The sequence below is a fragment of the Passer domesticus genome, chromosome 5, assembly GCF_036417665.1.
Source record: "Passer domesticus isolate bPasDom1 chromosome 5, bPasDom1.hap1, whole genome shotgun sequence".
Lineage (NCBI taxonomy): Eukaryota > Metazoa > Chordata > Aves > Passeriformes > Passeridae > Passer > Passer domesticus.
In genome coordinates, this window is record NC_087478.1 from 4586391 (window position 1) to 4605971 (window position 19581).

The 19581-nt window shown below is 40.0% G+C and overlaps 1 protein-coding gene across 16 annotated transcripts in view; it reads left to right on the forward strand.

The window, feature by feature from the left end:
• The window catches only part of CELF2 (CUGBP Elav-like family member 2), a 545552-nt gene that overhangs the window by 397850 nt on the left and 128121 nt on the right, over positions 1 to 19581 (forward strand). For 14 of the 16 annotated variants that reach the window (XM_064421752.1, XM_064421753.1, XM_064421755.1 and 11 more), the window contains one exon: positions 16154 to 16350. In XM_064421752.1, coding sequence (XP_064277822.1) covers positions 16173 to 16350 — 178 coding nt within the window. In that variant the 5' untranslated portion in view covers positions 16154 to 16172. Of the gene's footprint in view, positions 1 to 15841; positions 15990 to 16151; positions 16351 to 19581 lie in introns of those variants that run through there. The other 2 variants (XM_064421756.1, XM_064421757.1) reach the window with 2 other exon arrangements.

Sequence of the window (19581 nt, forward strand, 5' to 3'; positions counted from 1 at the left end):
GTTGTTGGCTTTCCTGAATGTAAAGCGGGGCCTTGTTGAGAGTGGATGATGAGAGGGGGGAAATATCATAAAGGCAGGGGAGAAAAAAAGTGTGTGTGTGTGTTTGGGGGGTAGATGTGTAGTGGTTGCGTGGCTGCTTTGTAATGTGTCCTTAGCAACTGGCTTTCTACTCTAATGAGAAAAATAGATGGTGGGAAAGCATTCAAGGAAAGTGGGTCACATTTGATCCATGACCTAAAAGGAAAAGTGGGGGAAGGGAATAATCAGCTCAGATCATTAATGAGGTGAAAATTTATCCTTATAAAGCTTGTTCATTGCACTGGGAAGAACTGCTGTTCTGGTGTCTTGGCTATGTGATAAAAAACGCAGCTCCCACTCTGAAAACACAACAATTGCTCCACGGCTTTGTATTAAAAGAGAGAGGAAAAAAAGAAAAAAGTTGTTTGTTTTAAACACTCTCCAGCAACACAATGATTAGACATGACAGTTTGGCTGTGGGGCCTTTCTTTCAGTTCAGGAAAATGTAGAACAGAGCTGAGCTGTCCTTTCCTAGTAAAAATGAGGTCATTTGTAAAGCTTTGTGTACATTTCTGCTGCACTCGTGGAACAGAGCTCACAAAAACAGCTCTCCTGAAGCCTCATTCCTATCTCCACCAGTGCTGCCATTTTTAAGAAATGCAGGCCCATTGACCACATAAGATGAGGAATCAGAAGCTGTGATTTAGACGAAATGGCTCCTCAAGGATGTATAGTTTTGATTTAACTGTCAGTGCGCTGCCATTGCTGACTCTGAGCTTTTACAGCTGCGCGTGGCTACGGGGAAGCTCCTTGTAATCTGTTCCTTCTCTGTGTGAGCTGTGCATGTGCTCTGAAACAAGCAAAAGTACTCTGTCAGGCTTGATTATTCTCTCTGTTACATATACAATGTATTGTATACATTATATTCGCTAATCCCTGTTGTTCATAAAAATGCCCCAGGCAATTAAAATTTATTGAATAATAATTTATTTTATGTAAAAGCTAATACTAATTTTCATACCCAACTATTTTTCTCCTACCAATCAAATGCTATGTAGCTGCTAATATTTCAAGGTAGTTTTAATTAATGTGTCAGCCTAGTGCAACTCTATGGAAGAATGCATCATTGAATTAAATAAGAAAGGATAGCAAGGCATCTACTGGATAAATGCCTAGAAAATATAGAGTAATGAGACGTGAGCTGGCACATTAGAGTTGCATTCCCTTCTACCTTGAAACTTCAGGGAATACATTCCCATTCTGCCCAGGAAACCCCAGATTCTCTGACCTTCTTAGTAGAGCAGCAACTGTTTCAGCCAACTGTATTGATATTCAGCCCAGTCATGGAAAGATGGAAGCCAATTAAAGAATCATTAAAGATCTTGGGTTTTAATTAATGAAGGTGCTTGGTAGAAAACAGTAAATTAAAAATTCCTGACTTTGTAGGCTAGTGAACTCAGACATGCTCTGTCCCCTTCTCCCCTTTATTTCTTAACTGTCTATTAAAATAGTCTGTGAGTGTGTCATGTTTCCTAACTATGAAAATAGTAGGAAAACATCTGGGCTTACTAATAAAATTATGTCTACTTAGAAAGCAGGCAGCATTGTTTGGGGCCTCAGAGATGCTCTTGCAATCCAAATAATAATAGTGGCTTTGGAAAGTACTTCTGCTGTATTTCGTAATATTCAAACACTGCCTTTAAAAGAAAAATTATAATTACATCAAGTTAAAAGAAAAAATATATCATGAAAGGGTAGTTGTTTTGTTTTTTTTTCTTTAATAACATTATGGCTCAGCATTTATGTAGTGGTTTCCTCTGAGTGTTTTAGAATTCTTTGTTGGCATGGGATCATAATTCGAAGGTGAGGGAGATAAGCAGAGCAAAGGCAAAAGACTTATGAAAGAGTGTGACTGAGAAACAGTTTTTTTGTTGCACAGTTCCCTGCTCCTTACCATTAGACACACTTCCCAGCTTTGTTCTTCTCTTAGATTTCGTCTTCTCTGAAGGATGGTTATATCAAGAAAACTGATGTGCCTTAAAATAATCTGTGAGTAATACCCCTCAATGAATTTGAAATTGCTCGAATGAAGCTCGGTGTTCAGAGCTGACCTGCTGCCCAGCTGGTGGCTGCCTATCCTGAGTGATTGTGTGGGCACAGGGCATATCCTTCCCTGCCTTAGACCAGAAAAAGCACAAATCCACAGCTCTCCAGTGGTGGCAGTCAGAATGAAAATTCAGGATTCATCATTTCTTTCTCCGTATCTCTTACTTACAGTGACAAGCCCAGCAGGTTCAGCCTTCAAATCATTAAAATAAATGCTCATATTATTAAAATCCCATATTTGATGCTTGGATTTCCCTCAGTTTCTTGTGTTAGGTAGCTGAGATGTGTGAGCTTTAGGTCTGTATTCTTCCACTGCCAGCACTGGTCCCTCCACCTGCCCTGGGGCAGGTTCTTCCCTTTTTCCATCTGTTGAGCGAAGGTGCCAATGACCGTACAGAGAGGAGTTATATGGAAAAACAGTTGGAAAAGGGCTAGATATCTTATGGAACCACGTGGTGTTACTAATCCTCCAGCCTTCCAAAGACTTGTCATCACAAATAAGAGTTTTCCACTTTCAGGGGCAGGAGGGAAAGAGAAAAAAGAAGGGAAGACATTAACCCTGTGGTGTGATGACAGAGATTTCTATAAATCACACTGCGTTTCACACTGCTTCTGACAGCCAGCCAAACCTGAGCTGGCCAAGTTTCCACAGGTCGAGTATGTCACAGGGAGCTTAAAAATACATCCACAACTGTTTAACTACCTTTTCTCTTGCACAAGGGTATTGGAGTTAAGAGTCTTTGTAAATTATGGGGTGGTCAAAATTATGTGAATGATATTCCTGGTTTTTTCCCCATCTCCTCTTTTCCCATTTCTTCTGCAAAAGTGTCAGCTACTCCCTAGGACCCAGGTTTGTTTGTGCTTGTGAATTAAACCTCCAGAGCAAATAAATATCTACTAGGATAAGATTATATCCAAAAAGTACAGTTTAGACATTATCTCATCATTTTAAATTTTTCCTACCTCAATTATTTTATGATGACCTTAAAAACATGGGGTTTTGGCAATTTTTCAAGCTGTATTTTCCTTTCTGTTTGGCAAAACAGTTCCAAATGGCACCCCTCTTTTGTTTTCCCAATGCTGCATTTGCACAGAGTGTCCTGCAAACTTGCAATTAAAAGATCTTTGAGGTCAGAAGCATCCCCATAAATGACTGCCATATGACTTGGGAAGTGTGTGTGCAAGTGTATGTGCTAGGATGTATTTTTGTTAGGATTTTTCAGGGTATGTTTATTGGGAAAATTTAAACCAGTTTTTCTCATTTTGTTTGTTTGAATGATGCTTTAAAGGGCAAGTTGCTCCTTCCCTAATTATGTGTAGTTGTTTATTTTCTTGTGAGCTTCAAAAGAACAGTACAGCCAACAGAGCAAAATATCTTATTTGCAATAATAGAGAAAAAATAAGGGGCTAAGTAAAATCTGAAGCTATAATGAGGGTTTACTTTAAAAACTCAGAGTTGCTGTTGACTACTTGTCTGCCAGTGTTACTTCTGACCTTCTGTGTAGCAGGTCTCTGTTTGGACATAAAAGTAAAATTGTTGGTAATCCAAGATACAAAGGAAAATGAATCCTTTGTACTTGCTAGAGAACACATTGCAATGGAATTTAGAGATTTCAATAAGTGAGAAATTAAGACAACTTGGCCTGTTTTGTAGTGCAGACAATGTGTTCCACACGGCATGCATGGGTGTATTTTTCATTAAAAAAAATTGCTCAGTATTCTGTCTGCACATCCAGTTTATTTTCCTTAATCTACAAATCATGTTTGCATGTCTGATGGGACCTGGTTCTGTCACCATTTGACCCTGACAGGAGCATGTATGTTTTGCCCATCTGAAGTTGAAGCCAGACTCTAGTTTTACTCATTATTCTGTCTTCCACAAAGCTGGCAGGAGTACTTGTCCTTCTACATAGAATCAACTACCACTAATTTTAGAGGTTTTAGAGGTTTTCCTACTCCTCTAAAAAGCACTAGAGTGAGTTATAAATATGTGGAAAATTCACTGGGGAAAACCACTTTCTAACTATTGACATTTTAGTAGAAATTTAATGAGGTACTTAGATTTTTCTCATTTGTTATATTGAGGAGCAGTTAGAAAATAATCAGAAAAAGGGAAACTTTGGAATTTTTTTTTTGCTTCCTTGTAATACAACTTAAAGAAAAACCCCTCTATTGATGTTGTTGTTGTTGTCCAGCAATCTGATCGGCACTGAGGTCTGCTCTGCAGAAGGACTGGGCACTTTTTTGACTCCTTTTCTGCCCCCTAAAACCTGTCTAGACAAAGATGACTTCTCCTTGGAGAACTGGGAAGTATTTTCCAGACAACATTCATGTTTGCTTTTACTAAACAAACAGAATTTAGACAAGGTAGGAGGAACAGAAATGTTTTGAGGAGAGGACGGGAAGAGGAGCAAAAAAACTCTGCCCCCAACCCCACTCCCCAGTTATATTTTTCATGGAAATTACAAAGTCAGTTTGTTTCCTGTCCTGCATGCAGATATTTGGTTGAGCTGCAGCTTCATAAGAATATACTTTGCAGTTACATTTGAGTGTTTCCCCACAATTCCTGAAATTTTCCCTGCCCACATGCTTCAACATCAAGCCTTTGGAGGCATAAATATTTTCTTCTTTGTTTGCTTGTGTGTTTAAGATTTCACCTTCCACTGCTGTTAAACCAAGCCCGATTCTGATTTTCTGTTTCATCATTTTCTGTTTCATTTAATATATAGCCCCTCTAACATTCTTCTCATACCAGAACCTTGTTTTCAAAGACACAGGAGGGGATGGGAGAATTGGCACTACCTGAAAGAGCTACACAGGCAGGCAAGGGACTAAAATTTCCAAGGCCAAATAGTGGGATGAGAAGAGATAGGACTAACCTCTAGCACCTCTTTGTTGTCCAAACAGAGGCAATACTGCCTCATAGGCAGTGAAAATCTTAGCTTATTTTACCCACCTACAAAAATTTCCATGTTGTTCTCTGGGGTAGGATTGCCCCACTCCTGCCTTACTCCTGGCTTCTGATAAACTGTCAAAATGAACCCTCAAGTACAGGTGTAGCCAAACTCTTTCCCCTTCCCCTGGCGGGGTGGAAATCCACCCTGGCCAAATGAAGAGCTTGACTCGTTCAAACAAAGCAGGATGAGCATCATTTCCCTCTGGTCTGCAGAAATCCCCTTTGTCACCTCTTTGACCTCCAGTTCACCAAAACCATTCCATCTGTGGGAAGAAAAAAGTTGGCTACAGCCCCTCACAGATGAGTGTGAGCTTCTCCAGCTTTTACAGGCTTGGTTAACACAGAAGCAGGTCAAGACCACACGGTGCTGTCATCTGAAGCGCTCACGGCTGTTGCCCCGGCAGTATCACGTTAAACTCATCATGTATCAAGATGTGGTGGAGCAGCCACCCTGATCTGAGCACGAACGACACCCGAGAGCTCTGGGGGCCGTGCTGGTGTGTGCGCTATTCGTGTTTCCACTGAGGTCGGCATCTTTCTAACAGCCCGCTGCAGCTGTATTTGCGCATTATGAAACCGCCACTTCAAAGTGCCTGGTGAAGCAGATCCTTCCAGCCCCGTGCTGCAAGGAAACAAGAGTCACACCATGCAGGAATGTGGCTGCGTGTGTCAGCAAAGTGCCTTTTCAGCCTGGTAGCTGAGTGCAGAAATTTCAGGGGGAATCGGGAAATTAAATTTTGAATCCGCATCTCTTCTGTTTCTTAGGGATTCATCCTTTCACATGGATGCAATGTTCCATTGTGTGTCTTGTATCATCTATACACAGAATTTAATTTTAATTTTTTTAATATTGTCTTTCCCTGTTGTTAGGATTTTTTTTCTCTCTTTTTCTGGACAGGTTATACATATGCTAATAGAAATATGCCTATTATTTGAAGCATAGTTCTGCTTGTCAATGAAGCTTCATTAACACCGTTATCACTGCCTGACATTTATCTTATAATTTTCCAGAGTTGACTGTTACATCTCCATGGAAACCCAAATTGCAATTGAAACAAGTGAGATAATAAAGGCATCCACAGAGGATTGACAGTATGCAAGCCCACAGTGTTTGCAGGCTACATTTGTTTATAGTTCCTTAGATAAATCCCTTGCAGTGGAGATTTTTATTACCTGTCTCCTATCTTTCCATGACTACTGCTTATTGCAAGGTTTAGAGCAACACGCTTTTTTTATTTTGCTTTTTAATTAGAGCAATAAATTTTATTGGACTCAGCAAGGGAGGCATTGAAGATGTAAATTCTAAAGTGATTTTTCTGGAATGAAATATGAAGTTTTTTATATATGAATTTGGCACTATGTAGACTAAGGCATTCTTATGTTGATTTGGTGGAGGTTATTTTAGGAGCCTAAACTTAGAATCATGGACTCTTTTGATATGCTGACTCTTTCAGTATGCAAGAAGGATCTCTTTTTTTCTGTACCTAAGGACTTGAGCTCTCTTAAGTTCGTGACTCTAAATCAATTTAGATGGTGCCTCAAAGCAAAGAGTCATGAAACTGGAGTGGGTCCAGAGTGAATTAATCTGAAATTAATTTGATTTTGAAAGGCTCCATCTGGCTGTGTTTGGAAAAGGCATTTAGACAGATATATAAACAAATGATCATCTGTATTCTATATGCCAGATGTGGTGTCAAAAAAATGAAGAAATGGTTTAAAAAAAGGAATCAGCTGAGGGGGATTTTGCTATAATGATGCTTAACTTGTTAAAACACAATTGCATCACACTTTGGACAATGATCTTTTCTTATATTCAGATTTGTAGAAGGGGAGACCCTGGCTGAGCTTGACAGGATTTTTTTGTTTTAAGCAAGAAAATTGAATGTCACAGCTTCCTCAAATGGTCTACTTGAGATCTAACCAAAAGTGGCTGAACAAAATTGTCTGCACCCTTAAAACGAGCAGGGCTGTGATCTTCCATTCCCTTTTTAAGGATGCTGTTTAGGTAAAGCAGCCATGTCAGGCAGGAGCTCTTGGCCTCCTCCTTTATGGGCTTTTGGGCCCATGAAAATGATTCCCTGCACTTTGGGGAGCTCGGCTGGGACCAGGCCTGAGCATATGTGTATGTACACATGTGGGTGACAGTCTTGAAAAACTCTGAACTCTAAATTACTTCTTGCAATAATTGGTTGATTTTAGCACACAGAAATGGCTGCATTTCAAAACAAATGTTTGGAGAACACCTTTCTCATGCCCTTCATCTCAACTCCAGGACAGAGTTTGCCATAAACTAAATAAGACCTTGCAAACCTCATAAGAACTTGCAGATATCTTCCAGCCTGACTACAAAACTTGCTGAAATAGCCATGTCAGTAACTATGAGGTAAAAGAAAAAAATTTTGAAGCTTCATTGCTGTCTTTGAAGTTTTTTGGAGGGCAAAGGAAGAAGGGACTTGAGTAACAACTTTGCAAATTTGGAGCAGTAAGTGTTTGAAATGGGGAGAGAGAGACTGAGGTTGTTGACAAGAAAACAGATGGTCCTACGTGTCCTGCATTTTAAAAGCCTGGTACTATTCTAATTCAGTTGTTGACATGTCACAAATACATAAGCATTTGGGTGTAATCAAATACCGTTGTGCTTTTAAAAAAAAATAATACCGATAAATGTTTCCTGCCACACAGAAAGAAGTGTGCTTCATTGCAAATGTGTGTAATCAGCAAGGCAAGGCATTAATAATCCACACCATTAATACTGAGCAGTCAGCTACTCCAGGTTCAACTTCATGTGAAAAAATGCATCAATCCATGTTCCAAAACTGTAATTGTTCAAGCTCGGTCCATCTTATAGTGATATAGAGAGAAAAAAGCCCTCTTCAACTACAGTCCCTTTAAGACAGAGCACAGATCTTAATGCCCCAAAAAAGTTGCTGAGGCGCTCAAGCATGTAGCAGTAAGTTGCAATAGTTGCTATAACAGAGGTTAGTTTAGACACAGAAAAATTATAAATTAGAAGTCTTTGTTATTACTTAACATCTCAGGTCAAAATGAGATGTGCAGATGCTGGTCAACAGAAAACAGATATTTAAAAGTCATTACTTAATATCTGTTGAACTTTTCATGGAGAATATAGTGATAGAACAAGGGCAAATGGCCTTAAGCTGGAAGAGGGCAGGTTTAGTTAGCTATAAGGAATGAATCCTTTATTGTGAGGGTGTTGAGACACTGGCACAGGTTGCCCAGAGAGGCTGTGTCTGCCCAATCCCTGAAGGTGTTCAAGACAAGGATGGAGCTTAGAGCAACCTGGTCTAGTTAAAGGCTAGACCCATGGCAGGGATGTTGGAATGGACTGCTTTTAAGATCCCTTCCAACCCAAACTATTTTATGATTCTCTGTCTTAACTCTCATGGGACTCTTCTCAGAAATGCACCCACCTTACACCTGATGAAGACACTCCCAATCTTGTTCAAGTGTTTAACGTAGAGAACAAATTCTGCCCAGAAAGCAAAATGGATTATTGGGTGGTTGCCTAAGCTGAGCTTTATGTTGCAGAACATTATTGTCTAGCAGACCTCATCAAACCTTGAACTAATTCCATCCCAAAGCCTACAGCAGCCTGGAAGAACAAGGATTGGGGCTTGCATAGGCTCTTAGTTTATATTTTCAAGGACTTATTTTCAGTCATTCTTATCACGTATCCCACAAATTTGTGATTCTTGTCTGTACTTGAATAAGAGGGGAAGTGAATTCAAAGCAGTTGGGGTGGGGTTTGCTTTGACTTTCTTCAGCCATTGAAGGGCAGGTATCTGTCACTGGCTGTTGAGCTTCTACTAGTTTCAGTTGAGTAAAATCTATAGGCTACTGTAGGCAAATCCTTCAGGATACTCAAAATAGGCCACTGTAAGTTTTATCAGCATAAACAAAAAGATGCTGCCCACTTCAGACTTGTATATATGGCATGTTTAATGGTTTGCTTCTGCTATTAGATGAACTAGCAGTGATATTTAGTTCGTTTCCAAAATAGAAGACTCTAAAAAAGACAAACCTCTTCCCCTCTCTGTTTGCTTTCGCTTCTCCACTCATTCACTCTTGTTTACATGTATTTTAACTTGTATGCATTGCTCCACTCACAAAAGCATATGCACATCATTAAGTCCTACTGCGTGTTCTAAAATATAATTTGCTTAATAAAAAATAAAAAAATGATCCATACAGTAGCAGTAAGAGTTGAGATTGTCTGAAACATGCAGGACTTGGGGTTTTTTTTAAGATGTGTCTGCATGTAAGGGTTTTTTTGAAGCAGATGTAGCAGATGTACATAGCTTTTGCAAAGCTTGATTCTATGGTTTCAAGAACCATTACCCACAGCACAACATTAGAATGACATCTTTTGGTAGGTTTAAACATGTACACAAGGGGTGTCCAGGGTTTAAGTCGAAACCCCTGCCTTAGATCAAACTGGTTTGTAATAGAAGTGGTGCAGGAATGCAGAGGCTGAACACCTGAGAGCCAACCCCCTCTGGAGGTGAATATTTAACTTTGGTGAGAAGAACTCTGAGGGCTAATTTTAGGAAGGTGAGAAGCCTTAAAGCACAAAGGAATGTATGTGCTTCAATGTGCACCTCCAGCTGAAAAGAGAACTGCATTTTAATGTAGCTCTTACTATGATTTCCTTTTGTATCCTTGATTTCTTTCTGTGATACTGGTAAGGAATCTGCATCTATACCTCTGAGAAATAACAAGTTTTATCTCAGGTGGGATCAGCTCTCTTCTGATGTTTCTCTAGTCTGTATTTTGTTCGGTACATTTTCCAATTCATATTGCCCTTAGTATCATGCAGTCTGACCTATCTGCTTGAAAGACAACTTCCCTCTGTTGCTCCTTCTCCCAGCCCAAATTTATTACCCATCAAAACATTTTTCAAGGTAGGAAATTTTTTCCCCCCATATTTTCAAATATTTTTCCTCTGGGATAAAATACCTTCTTACCTTACCTAAAATTTGCAACTGAGGCATTAAACTGATTACATGTACTAAATTTGGAATTGATCAGAAAAAAAGTATTCCCTGTACTAACAGTTTTTTGCTGTGGTTTGTATGATCTACTACATGGAGAGAACTAATAAAGCTGAGCTACAAGAAATCTCTGATTTCACCAGAAAAATTCCTGTGGATTTTAAATTATCAGGGCAGTAAAAAGTAACTCATTCTCTTAAGAAAAATTACACTTTTAGAGAAAATTTCTGCCAATGTGGAGGCAGCAAAACTTAAAACATCTTTGCATTTACCACTGAGTGCTTACACAAGCACTTGAGTATTATTAGCTACGGAGAAGAATGAAATCTGAGCATTGTATGTCAGGTATTAAAAGCCATCAGGATTTTCATGTAATTCATGTGTGTGTGAGAGTGCAAGTGCGGTTGCTCTCTGCTGGGTGGATGAAGAATTGCTCATCTCTTTGTTAAAGTCTTTATGGGGCTGTAAGATGGATTGCAAGTCTTACAGCTGCTCCGTTGTTAGCCCTGCTGATAGGTGCAGGGAAGCCTGGAGATAATTATTTTGTAGACTGTACTGCCTGTGTAGAACTGAACATCCTACCATATGAGGTTTTTTTTTCCATTGGGCATGATGTCAGGGTCATTTAGCAATTGCTATTTAGGATATGTGTTACTTAATAATAATTATAACTGTTATTAGAGTCTAATAGTTCTGCCAAAAACTACAACACACTACAACAGAAGCAGTTAATGATTTTTGAAACATCATCTTTTCTTTGAGCTGCTTTTGAGCAAGTGTGCTGCGAAAATGCTGATGGGCTAGAAGGCATCTGGAGATAACTTTTTTCCCCCCAAAACACAGAGACCTGGTCATTTACAGCATTAAAATGTTGCATAGCTTCTTTTTCTGTTTGTCAGAGGTTCTGGCCCTTAGTTTGCTGGCCAAAATCCAATGTAGGTAATTACCTTCTGTGTCTATAAATTGCAGCCCCCTGCAGTTTTCAATTGGGTACGGTATTGTTCTACCCTTCCTGGCTGAAATTGTTGTGCGATAATGCTCCATGTCATTAAACAGCTGCCGTCTGTCACCTTACGATGAAGTCATTCCTCTCTAAACAATGAGTTTATAAAGCCCTTTTGGGTCCTTCCAGACAAAATTTGCTCGTAAACCAGCAATTATGATCTTTGGAGTACATTAAGGTGATGCTTGGCTGTCTCTCTTGACAGCAGTCAGAAGCCTTCAAACGGGTGTTGTCCCTTTTGTCACTTTGTGTGATATCCTGGCAGTGATGCCACAGCTCAGATATAAATGCTGTTTTACTGTAACACCTTGGTGCCTGTAAATACCTCTGCACTGGGTTGGATTTAGTTGTCATTACACTTGGAACTCGTTTTTTATCATGTTCTTGTTCTGTTGGCTCTTAGAGGGAATTCAAATATCTTATACTATGGAACATGAAAAAGGCAAATCCCCAACAAAATGGTAAAACCACAATAATAGGGTGAGGGTTGCAATATGAATTCACTAAAAAAGAACAGTAGGAAGGTACTGGGTAGGGTTAAAAACAGATTTGGCAAACAGGTATCATGTAAATCCGTTTGGTCCCCGTTAACAGCTGTTTTTCAGCACCTGACTTGACACTGGGATAATTAATGGAAATGAACGTGGATTAATGCCAAAGCTCTTAACAGTGATGAATTTAAGAGAGTCTGTTTTGATTCAGACGTTGTTTCTGAAGGCTACCTCTCTGTCCTGAGTGGGCAGTTCACTTTAGCAGTCCTGCAGTAATTAAAGATATGAATGGGAGAGACCAAGAGGGCATCTACTAGGTTTTTTCTGGTACTCCTGCTGAAGCAGCAGGGATATTAAAACAATCTCTATCTCCTCAAGAGTGGCCCTGTCAGCTTGCTGAAATGATGGAATGGTAGTTAGGTTATTAGAAGAAAAATTGGCACAAATTGAGAGAGAGGATGCTCTGGCAGCAACCACAAGCAGCCAGCGACTCAGTGTCTTAATCTCTGCCCTCAGGCTGCTCTCTATGATACAGATGACACCTTGTCAGTGAAGATGATGTGCTGGGTCACCCCTGAGTCCAATGGGCTAAATTTGCCATGGAGGGAAGGATTGCTACAGCTTTTCTTTTTTCTCTTTCTTTCTTTCTTTCTTTCTTTCTTTCTTTCTTTCTTTCTTTCTTTCTTTCTTTCTTTCTTTCTTTCTTTCTTTCTTTCTTTCTTTCTTTCTTTCTTTCTTTCTTTCTTTCTTTCTTTCTTTCTTTCTTTCTTTTCTTTCTTTCTTTCTTTCTTTTCCTTATTTCTTTCATCATCATTTGGGTGCTGACAGTAAGTACCAAGGAATCTCATTCTCATTAGTGTCCCCTAGATACAGCTATCTCTGTACACTTGTCCTTTCAAGAAATAGTCCTAAGCTTTCACAAGGCTTGCTTTGCTTCCTTCTGGAAGGTTTACATGTAGTTTCCCTTTTGTCTTATTACTTCTTGGGTACAGGAGAAGGGAAGATGGGGGAAGGAAGAAGCCACTTCCTCTGAGAGCCACTGTGTTGGCAATGAGAAAGAAGCAAAAACCCTACAGCTGTTAGCAGCCAAGAGGTCTTAGTGCAGAGCAGTAATGTCCATTGGGTGAAGATGAAAGCTGGGAGAGGATAAGGGAATTCATCTTAGAAGAGATCATTTGCAAAGGATCAAGCATATTTGGCTGGATTTTGTATGGACCCAACAAGTTCTGTGACAAACTGAACATTCAGGCAGGTGTGGTGTATAATTTTGTTCCTCAGTGGATCCTTCCAGTGCACTTCAGGGATCAGATCCATAGAATCTATAAAATAGGTGGTTTCCCCCCAATGTTATCTCTCTGCTGATTTATTCATTTGTTCATTTTGTCTGCATTGGCTCTAGTCCTACACCAGCTGCCAAAGCTGGGTGAGGATACTACTGCAAGTGTCATTGCTGCAACAGTGCTCATGAGCTCCTCAAAATCCCAACAGTGAGACTTGGATTCCCACTCTGAGGTATCTGAGAGCCTTGGTTTGCACTGAGATCAAAAGCAGTGCAGTTTAGGAAGAAGCCCAGCTGTGTTTGTAAAAATGAGTGCCCTCTCTGTGGCCTGAACTTGTCTGTCAAACCGCCAAAATGTTGGCAGCTCAGTCAAGTCCCTACCTTGTGGTATAAAAGTATTTTAAAGAAAAGCCTAAATTATGCTTGGCTTTTCCCTAACTCTGCAGGAGTTAGTGGATTGACAGAGCTGTCAATGGATGGTGGAATTTAGTTTGGAGAAGTTTTAATGACTTACTCAAGTTAATGCAGGCAGTGAGTGACAAAACCTGTCCCCTGGAGCTTTGCATCATAGTGTATGGTACTGATGCCTTGAGTCAGAGCTTTTAACCATCTTCAGCCAATAAAGCATTTAAGGAATATGATCAATGTAATTCAACTTTAGTCCCAACAAAATAAAAAAGGGCTTAAACGTTTTGTGCAATTAGAAGAAAGCTTGGCCTGTGCCTAAACCTTTAGCTCAAAGCAAGAACTTGATGCTAATAGGGCCATTAACCTGAGAAAACAGGTGTTAGTGTTTGGCTTTGTGCTTTCCTAAAAAATTGGCTGATTAGCAATGGAAATTGTGGGGCTCTTGGTGGTAAAGGTGGTTTTGGTGAAGGAAAAGGCAAAGGAATAAACTTGTTATTCTTTATTAAACATAACCCTAGCTGTAATTCTGGGCTAAGTAGCAATTGTGTATGGATTTCTTAAAGAAGGGATCCAACAGAGAGAACAGATGAAGGGCATAATTTAAAACTGAACTCAATACAAACAACACAGAGAATAAATGAAGTGAAAAGTCAAGCCAATTTATGAAAGAAAATAGTTGACCAAGCCCAGGGCAGAGCTGGGAGCTTAACTAAACTTCTACCTTTTCTTTCAAAATAACATATAAGCGTTTTCCACAGTTATTTTAAGCTGTGGGTCAGGGATTTTTCAACCTCCCTAGTAGGCAGGCTGTTTGACACATTGGGTTTTATGTAGAGGAATAGGAATTGAAAAGAAATAATTGAGTGATTATTTAGAGGTTTAAGTGTCACATATGTGCCTACTGCTCCATGAAAGTCTTGAAAGTTGTTCCCATGAAGTTTCACTCAAGTGAGTCAGTCATGGTTTTTCTGTTTCTTGGCAATTTTAAGGGGGTGGTTGTTGGGATGGATGGCTTGATTTAGCCAAGCCAAGGGTGAAGTGTTGTCTCTGTATGGAAATGCAGCTTCTAAGGCCTGGAGAAGTCACAGTTCCTGCAGGTGAACTTATGACCTACAGAACTTATTCATAATGAAGAGCATTTACAAGACAAGATATTTGTACATGAGATGTAATGTAAAAGTTTGGACCAAATCTTGGAGTCTCTTACTCAGGCAAGATTCCTGTTAGAGTAGATAGGAATTTTAGCCATTTATGAGAGTGATAAATGCTGTTGTCTGCTGAACCGTGTTGAAAGCACTTCACAAGGGATGATCAAACTTCTTGCTGGTGCTGTAAAATGTGCCTTTAGTATAACTTTCTCCTTCTTGCCTGTAAGCAGGGAAAGTGCTAAAGTTAATACGGACATATTAATGTGAATTATGCTTTCAAGGAGATGAAACACATGAAACGAAATAATTTGTCTTCACACAGGTTATAGCTGTGAGACAGGGGAATTGCACAGGGTTGTTTTCTTCTTGCCACTCTTAGATTTTTTTTTCCACATGTAAAATATGATTTTCATCTGGTTGTGCAGATTCTGAGCTGTTCCAAGTCCTCCGGTGGGCATTCACTCCTGAACAATCATCAAACAGAGAAATTCTAATTAAAGCCAAGTTTTTTTGAAAGTGGCAGGTGGCTCTGAAATGCCTGAATTCTGCCATGATCAGCTTCTGACATTGCTGCATACAGGCCATTTGCCCCCTCTCCCTGGTGGAAAGATGGGGGGATGCTTGAAAATTCATGCATCATTAGTGTTCTTTCTTGAAACTGAAACATCCAAAAATCATCAGCACTTTTGGAATTTCTAGCCAAGTAATTAGTTGAAACTACTGTCCTTAATTATCAATAATGCAAGGGGGGGAGGGGGGAGGAAGTGATGTATTTTTACTTTTGTTCACTATTTAAAATTATGTACTTTCTGTGTAAGAGTATGAATTCTCCTAAATCATGATCTATCATTTGTCTCTCTTATCAGATTATTTTGTTCCAAAGTTCCCTGCAAAAGTGTGATTGTTTTGAACTTGGATTTAGGATGTACATCTGGAGATCAGATAGGCTAAGAATTTACAGGGGGTGAAAGTGTTCAAAAATTTGATCTCCTTTTACAGGGCAAAAAAACTTTCTGAAGCAGCATTTTCATTTCCACAACGATGTAGGCAGTTTTGTCACTGCCGTCTCTTTTTGATTTGTGCTTTTTTTTTTTATGGCAGCAATAAACACTATGCTTTAAACTGGGTCTCTCCAGACTGCTTTTCCTTTTTAAAGAGCGTAGGCAACTAATCGGCAGCAACCAGCCACATAGCTGGAGTGTTTTCCATTCTAGGCAATATCAGACTAATTTGATGCACACATGGATGCTTCACACAATCTGCAGATTCATCGCTGGCATCTTGCATTAGTCATCTGACAGATTGCCAAGTGTTTCATACTCCTTTCATGTGACTTTATTACAAAACACACACACATAGACACACGCACTGCCTGGTTTCTGCCAGTAGCCAGTTCAGTGAGAATTCACTGCAGTTCTGTTTACAACAGCCATGGAGAGAAATCTGCACTTATTTGCCACTATCCTCTACTTTAAAATGCAGAAGTCCTGGGTTGTGTTGTGCCGCTCTCATCTTATATAATGACATTAAGCAGCAGCCTGCAGAGAAAACCAGACTAAATGAAAAATGTAATAGCATTGTTTTTTGTTCGAAATACTTATGCTATTAATTAAACACTGATTTTTTTTTCTGCTTTGTGCCAATTGACATCATCTTCTGCATCTAGTCCACACGAAAACTGCGTAGTCTCCTAACTTGTCTTCTCTTTTTAATCTCCTTTTCCACTTTCTAGTAACGGCACAGCTAACAAGATGAACGGAGCTTTGGATCATTCAGACCAACCAGACCCAGATGCCATTAAGATGTTTGTTGGACAGATTCCCCGTTCGTGGTCAGAAAAAGAATTAAAAGAACTTTTTGAGCCTTATGGAGCTGTCTACCAGATTAATGTTCTCCGAGACAGAAGTCAGAACCCTCCCCAAAGTAAAGGTACAGTAGTAATGCTCTCTTTGCTTTCAGTTTGCTTGTTTTCCCGATGATCTTGCTTGCCTTCAGCATTTCCAAAGAGGTTTGCAGCTGGGCTCTCAGTTTTGTAGTATGCTGTGTTGAGCTATGCAGCAGTCCTAAAAGGAGAGGACTCATGAATCCTATCGGATATTGCCTTCCTCCTTTTCTTAAACTGAAGTTTAATTGTCTTTTATCTGGAAGTATGCATTTACAACTGTGCAAAAAATAAGAAAATATTGCTCTCCTTGTTTAAATTATTGTTGCCAAAAATGTGGAAACCTGAAAGGTTGCTTCCCAGGATTCGCTCATGAAAAATATAATTTTCTATTTCCTTTCATTTCCTCTCTTTGCACCCCAGGCGGGAAATATTTTAAGGATGCAGAAGGGAAAAATTATGGTGGTGGGTTCTTGCCACATCATTGCTCCAGCAGCAATAAAAATTACAAATAGTCACCCTGCCCTTTTTCCAAAATCTGGGTTTTTTGCTGCAGTCATGTTGACACTGATATTGTTCTAAATGAATGCGTTAGTTTTCCTTCCTGCATTTTTTCTATACACACATAAAGTATTTGTCCCTAATTATATTCCTTCCTTTCGCTATGTATATCTGTGCAAATTTAGGTACGTGATGAGAGTTTTGTGCATTATAGCTGTTTAAGTGTGACACGTGCTTAGGTGTAAACTGAAAGTGAGTATTTTGGCTCACAGAATGCATTTTCCTCCCTACCTAGCTGTATATTTTCATTCGGGCTTGGTACGTGAGTACGTTGCTACCGTTAGAAATAATTAGCATAGCTCAGAGGCAGAGCTGGATGTGCATGTGTGTGCCTGGCTGTAAGGTTGCTAGACACTTATTGCTTCTTACTGCACTCCTGCCACTGACTCTAAAAACCTTCAGAGCACACATGCTATGGAGAATATCACAGAATGATTTTGTGGGTTCCCAGCAAAGTTAACAAAAACAGCCCTCGCTGGAGATGAGAGGTGCCTGCCGTTGTGGGAGGCACACAGCTCAGCCTTGGGTGCTCCTGTGCTTTTGGGCAAAGCACTGCCAAGGCTCAGCATATCTCCATTTTCTCCTGGTACTGGATAGAGGAACCTCTCAGTGCCTTCTTTTTGCTGCCCAGTTTGAGCAGTCAGATGCATAGAGTGACCATGGTTTATTTTGGGTTGTTTGCATCTCTCAGTTCTGGTTAAAGGACTTGGTGCATTGATCTCACACCAGTGTCAGGGAGGGGGTCCAGCTCACTGTACCTTCCTGCTAATCAAGTGTTTGTACTGGATCACTCTTCCACTTCCCCATCCCTGGAAGTGTTCAAGGCTATATTGTGTGAACCACCTGCTCTAATGAAAAGTGTTCCTGTCCATGGCAAGAGGGCTGGAGTTAGGTGCTCTTTAAGGTCCATTCCAACCCAAAGCATTCCATGATCCTGTGATTCAGAAGCAGAAGGTATTTCTGGTTGGAGTGTTTCAGTGTAGTTCTGCTTCCAGCCCACGCTCCCACCTCATTTCCCAGGATTGATGTATTGTAGCATGTACCCCCCTACTGTGTTAGCACAGAGCCCTCACCAAATGTCTTTTTCTTGTAATGCTGGATAGGAGAGCATTAAGAGGTCAAACAACTGGATTTTCTGCAGTCCAGGCTGCTATGGATGAGCAAACTCCTCCTTAGTTTAAATCACTAAAATGCTGAACTTTGAGACTTGTCCATCTGGAAGGAGCTGATTCCTGGGTCACAGCAATGCCTTCCCACTAAGCAGTAAATGAAGTGAGAATGATATTGTGGTTAGACAGAAGAAACCCATTGATACCCATTTCTGGGAATCACTGTACCTGTCCATCAGGCAGCTGGAAGGCATAAGGATGAAGCATAGATCATGCAAATCATTGTAGACTAATTATCAATGTTTGTAATCCCCATATACAATATTCTTTTTGAAAGGTGGCTGGGTTTTGGGGATGCTTTTTGCTTGGACTCTTTTCAGCCATGCAGAGATTATGCTTGTCACTTCAGGCATTATGTGTTAATTAATGAGTAAATGAAATTAATCCTGAAGATAGGCAGAATCACCTTCAGACTTCCTTTTCTCTGGTACCAGCAGCAAGCTCCTCTGGTGGTCAGCTTTTCCCTCGGAAGCTTTGGGGGAGTGTATCTCCTTGCTGGCTCTATCCTTCCTCCTGGCTGAATCTGCCAGTAAGGTTGCTAAAAACCTCTTGAGTTTCTTGTGGATATCTCTTGACTAGGAATGATCTTTATTTTCTTAATCCAGTTGCACAAAGGATTCGGTGTGAGAGATTATTAAGAATGCTAGAAACAAACAGAAAATTGCCTTGAGAAACATCCTACAGTCTTCTTTTAATCACAATGCATGACAAATACTTCACCTATACTATCTAATAGGCATTTAAAAAAGAAACTGAATTTTCATTTTTTGTTTGGAGGTCATAGAATCATAGAATATCCTGAGCTGGAAGGGACCCACAAGGATCACAGAGTCCAACTCCTGTCTCTGTACAGGACAACATTAAAAATCACGTGTGTGATGTGGAGTGAAATTCTACCCTCCTCTTCTGTGTAAATACCCACACAAAACAACCATTTTTATTTAATTTGAGCTGGATGGATTTGGGTTGTGCCAGGCGTTTTTCTGCTTGCTGACCCTTTGTATCACCTCCAGTTTTGTAGAGCAGTCCATCAAAGGGACCTCATGGTTGGGTGAGGAAGAAAAAAAGTCAGTTTTTCATTTCATTGCATGATTGTGACTCTGTGTAAGGCAGAACATTCACAGCCTGGTGTCACACAGAAATTTTTTTCTGAATATGCTGCAAGCCATGAGTTGTAATGACAGGAATGCAAGTTGGTGTTACTACACCACACAGGGGAAGCAGTTAGTTTTTCCTCTTTAAAGAAAAGCACTTTGATTTTTGAAAGATTTCTCTCTTCTCAGGCAAGGGTTGTGTATTTCTGTGAGCTTGGCCAAAGGGGCTCCTCTAATTTGGACCGAGTTTTTTCTCTGATGAACTGTTTATGAAGCTGCAATCTGAGTCTCTCCCAATTCTGTCAAAAATAACCATAGGCTGCTTCTCTCTCTCCTGCTGTTATTCAGACTGTCTTTCATACCCTCCAACGACAGACGGCCTAGTTCATGTCTTTCCTCCTCTTTTGTATTGCTTGCCAGCTCTGCAAAGCTGAGGCTGGAGGAAGACAGGTAG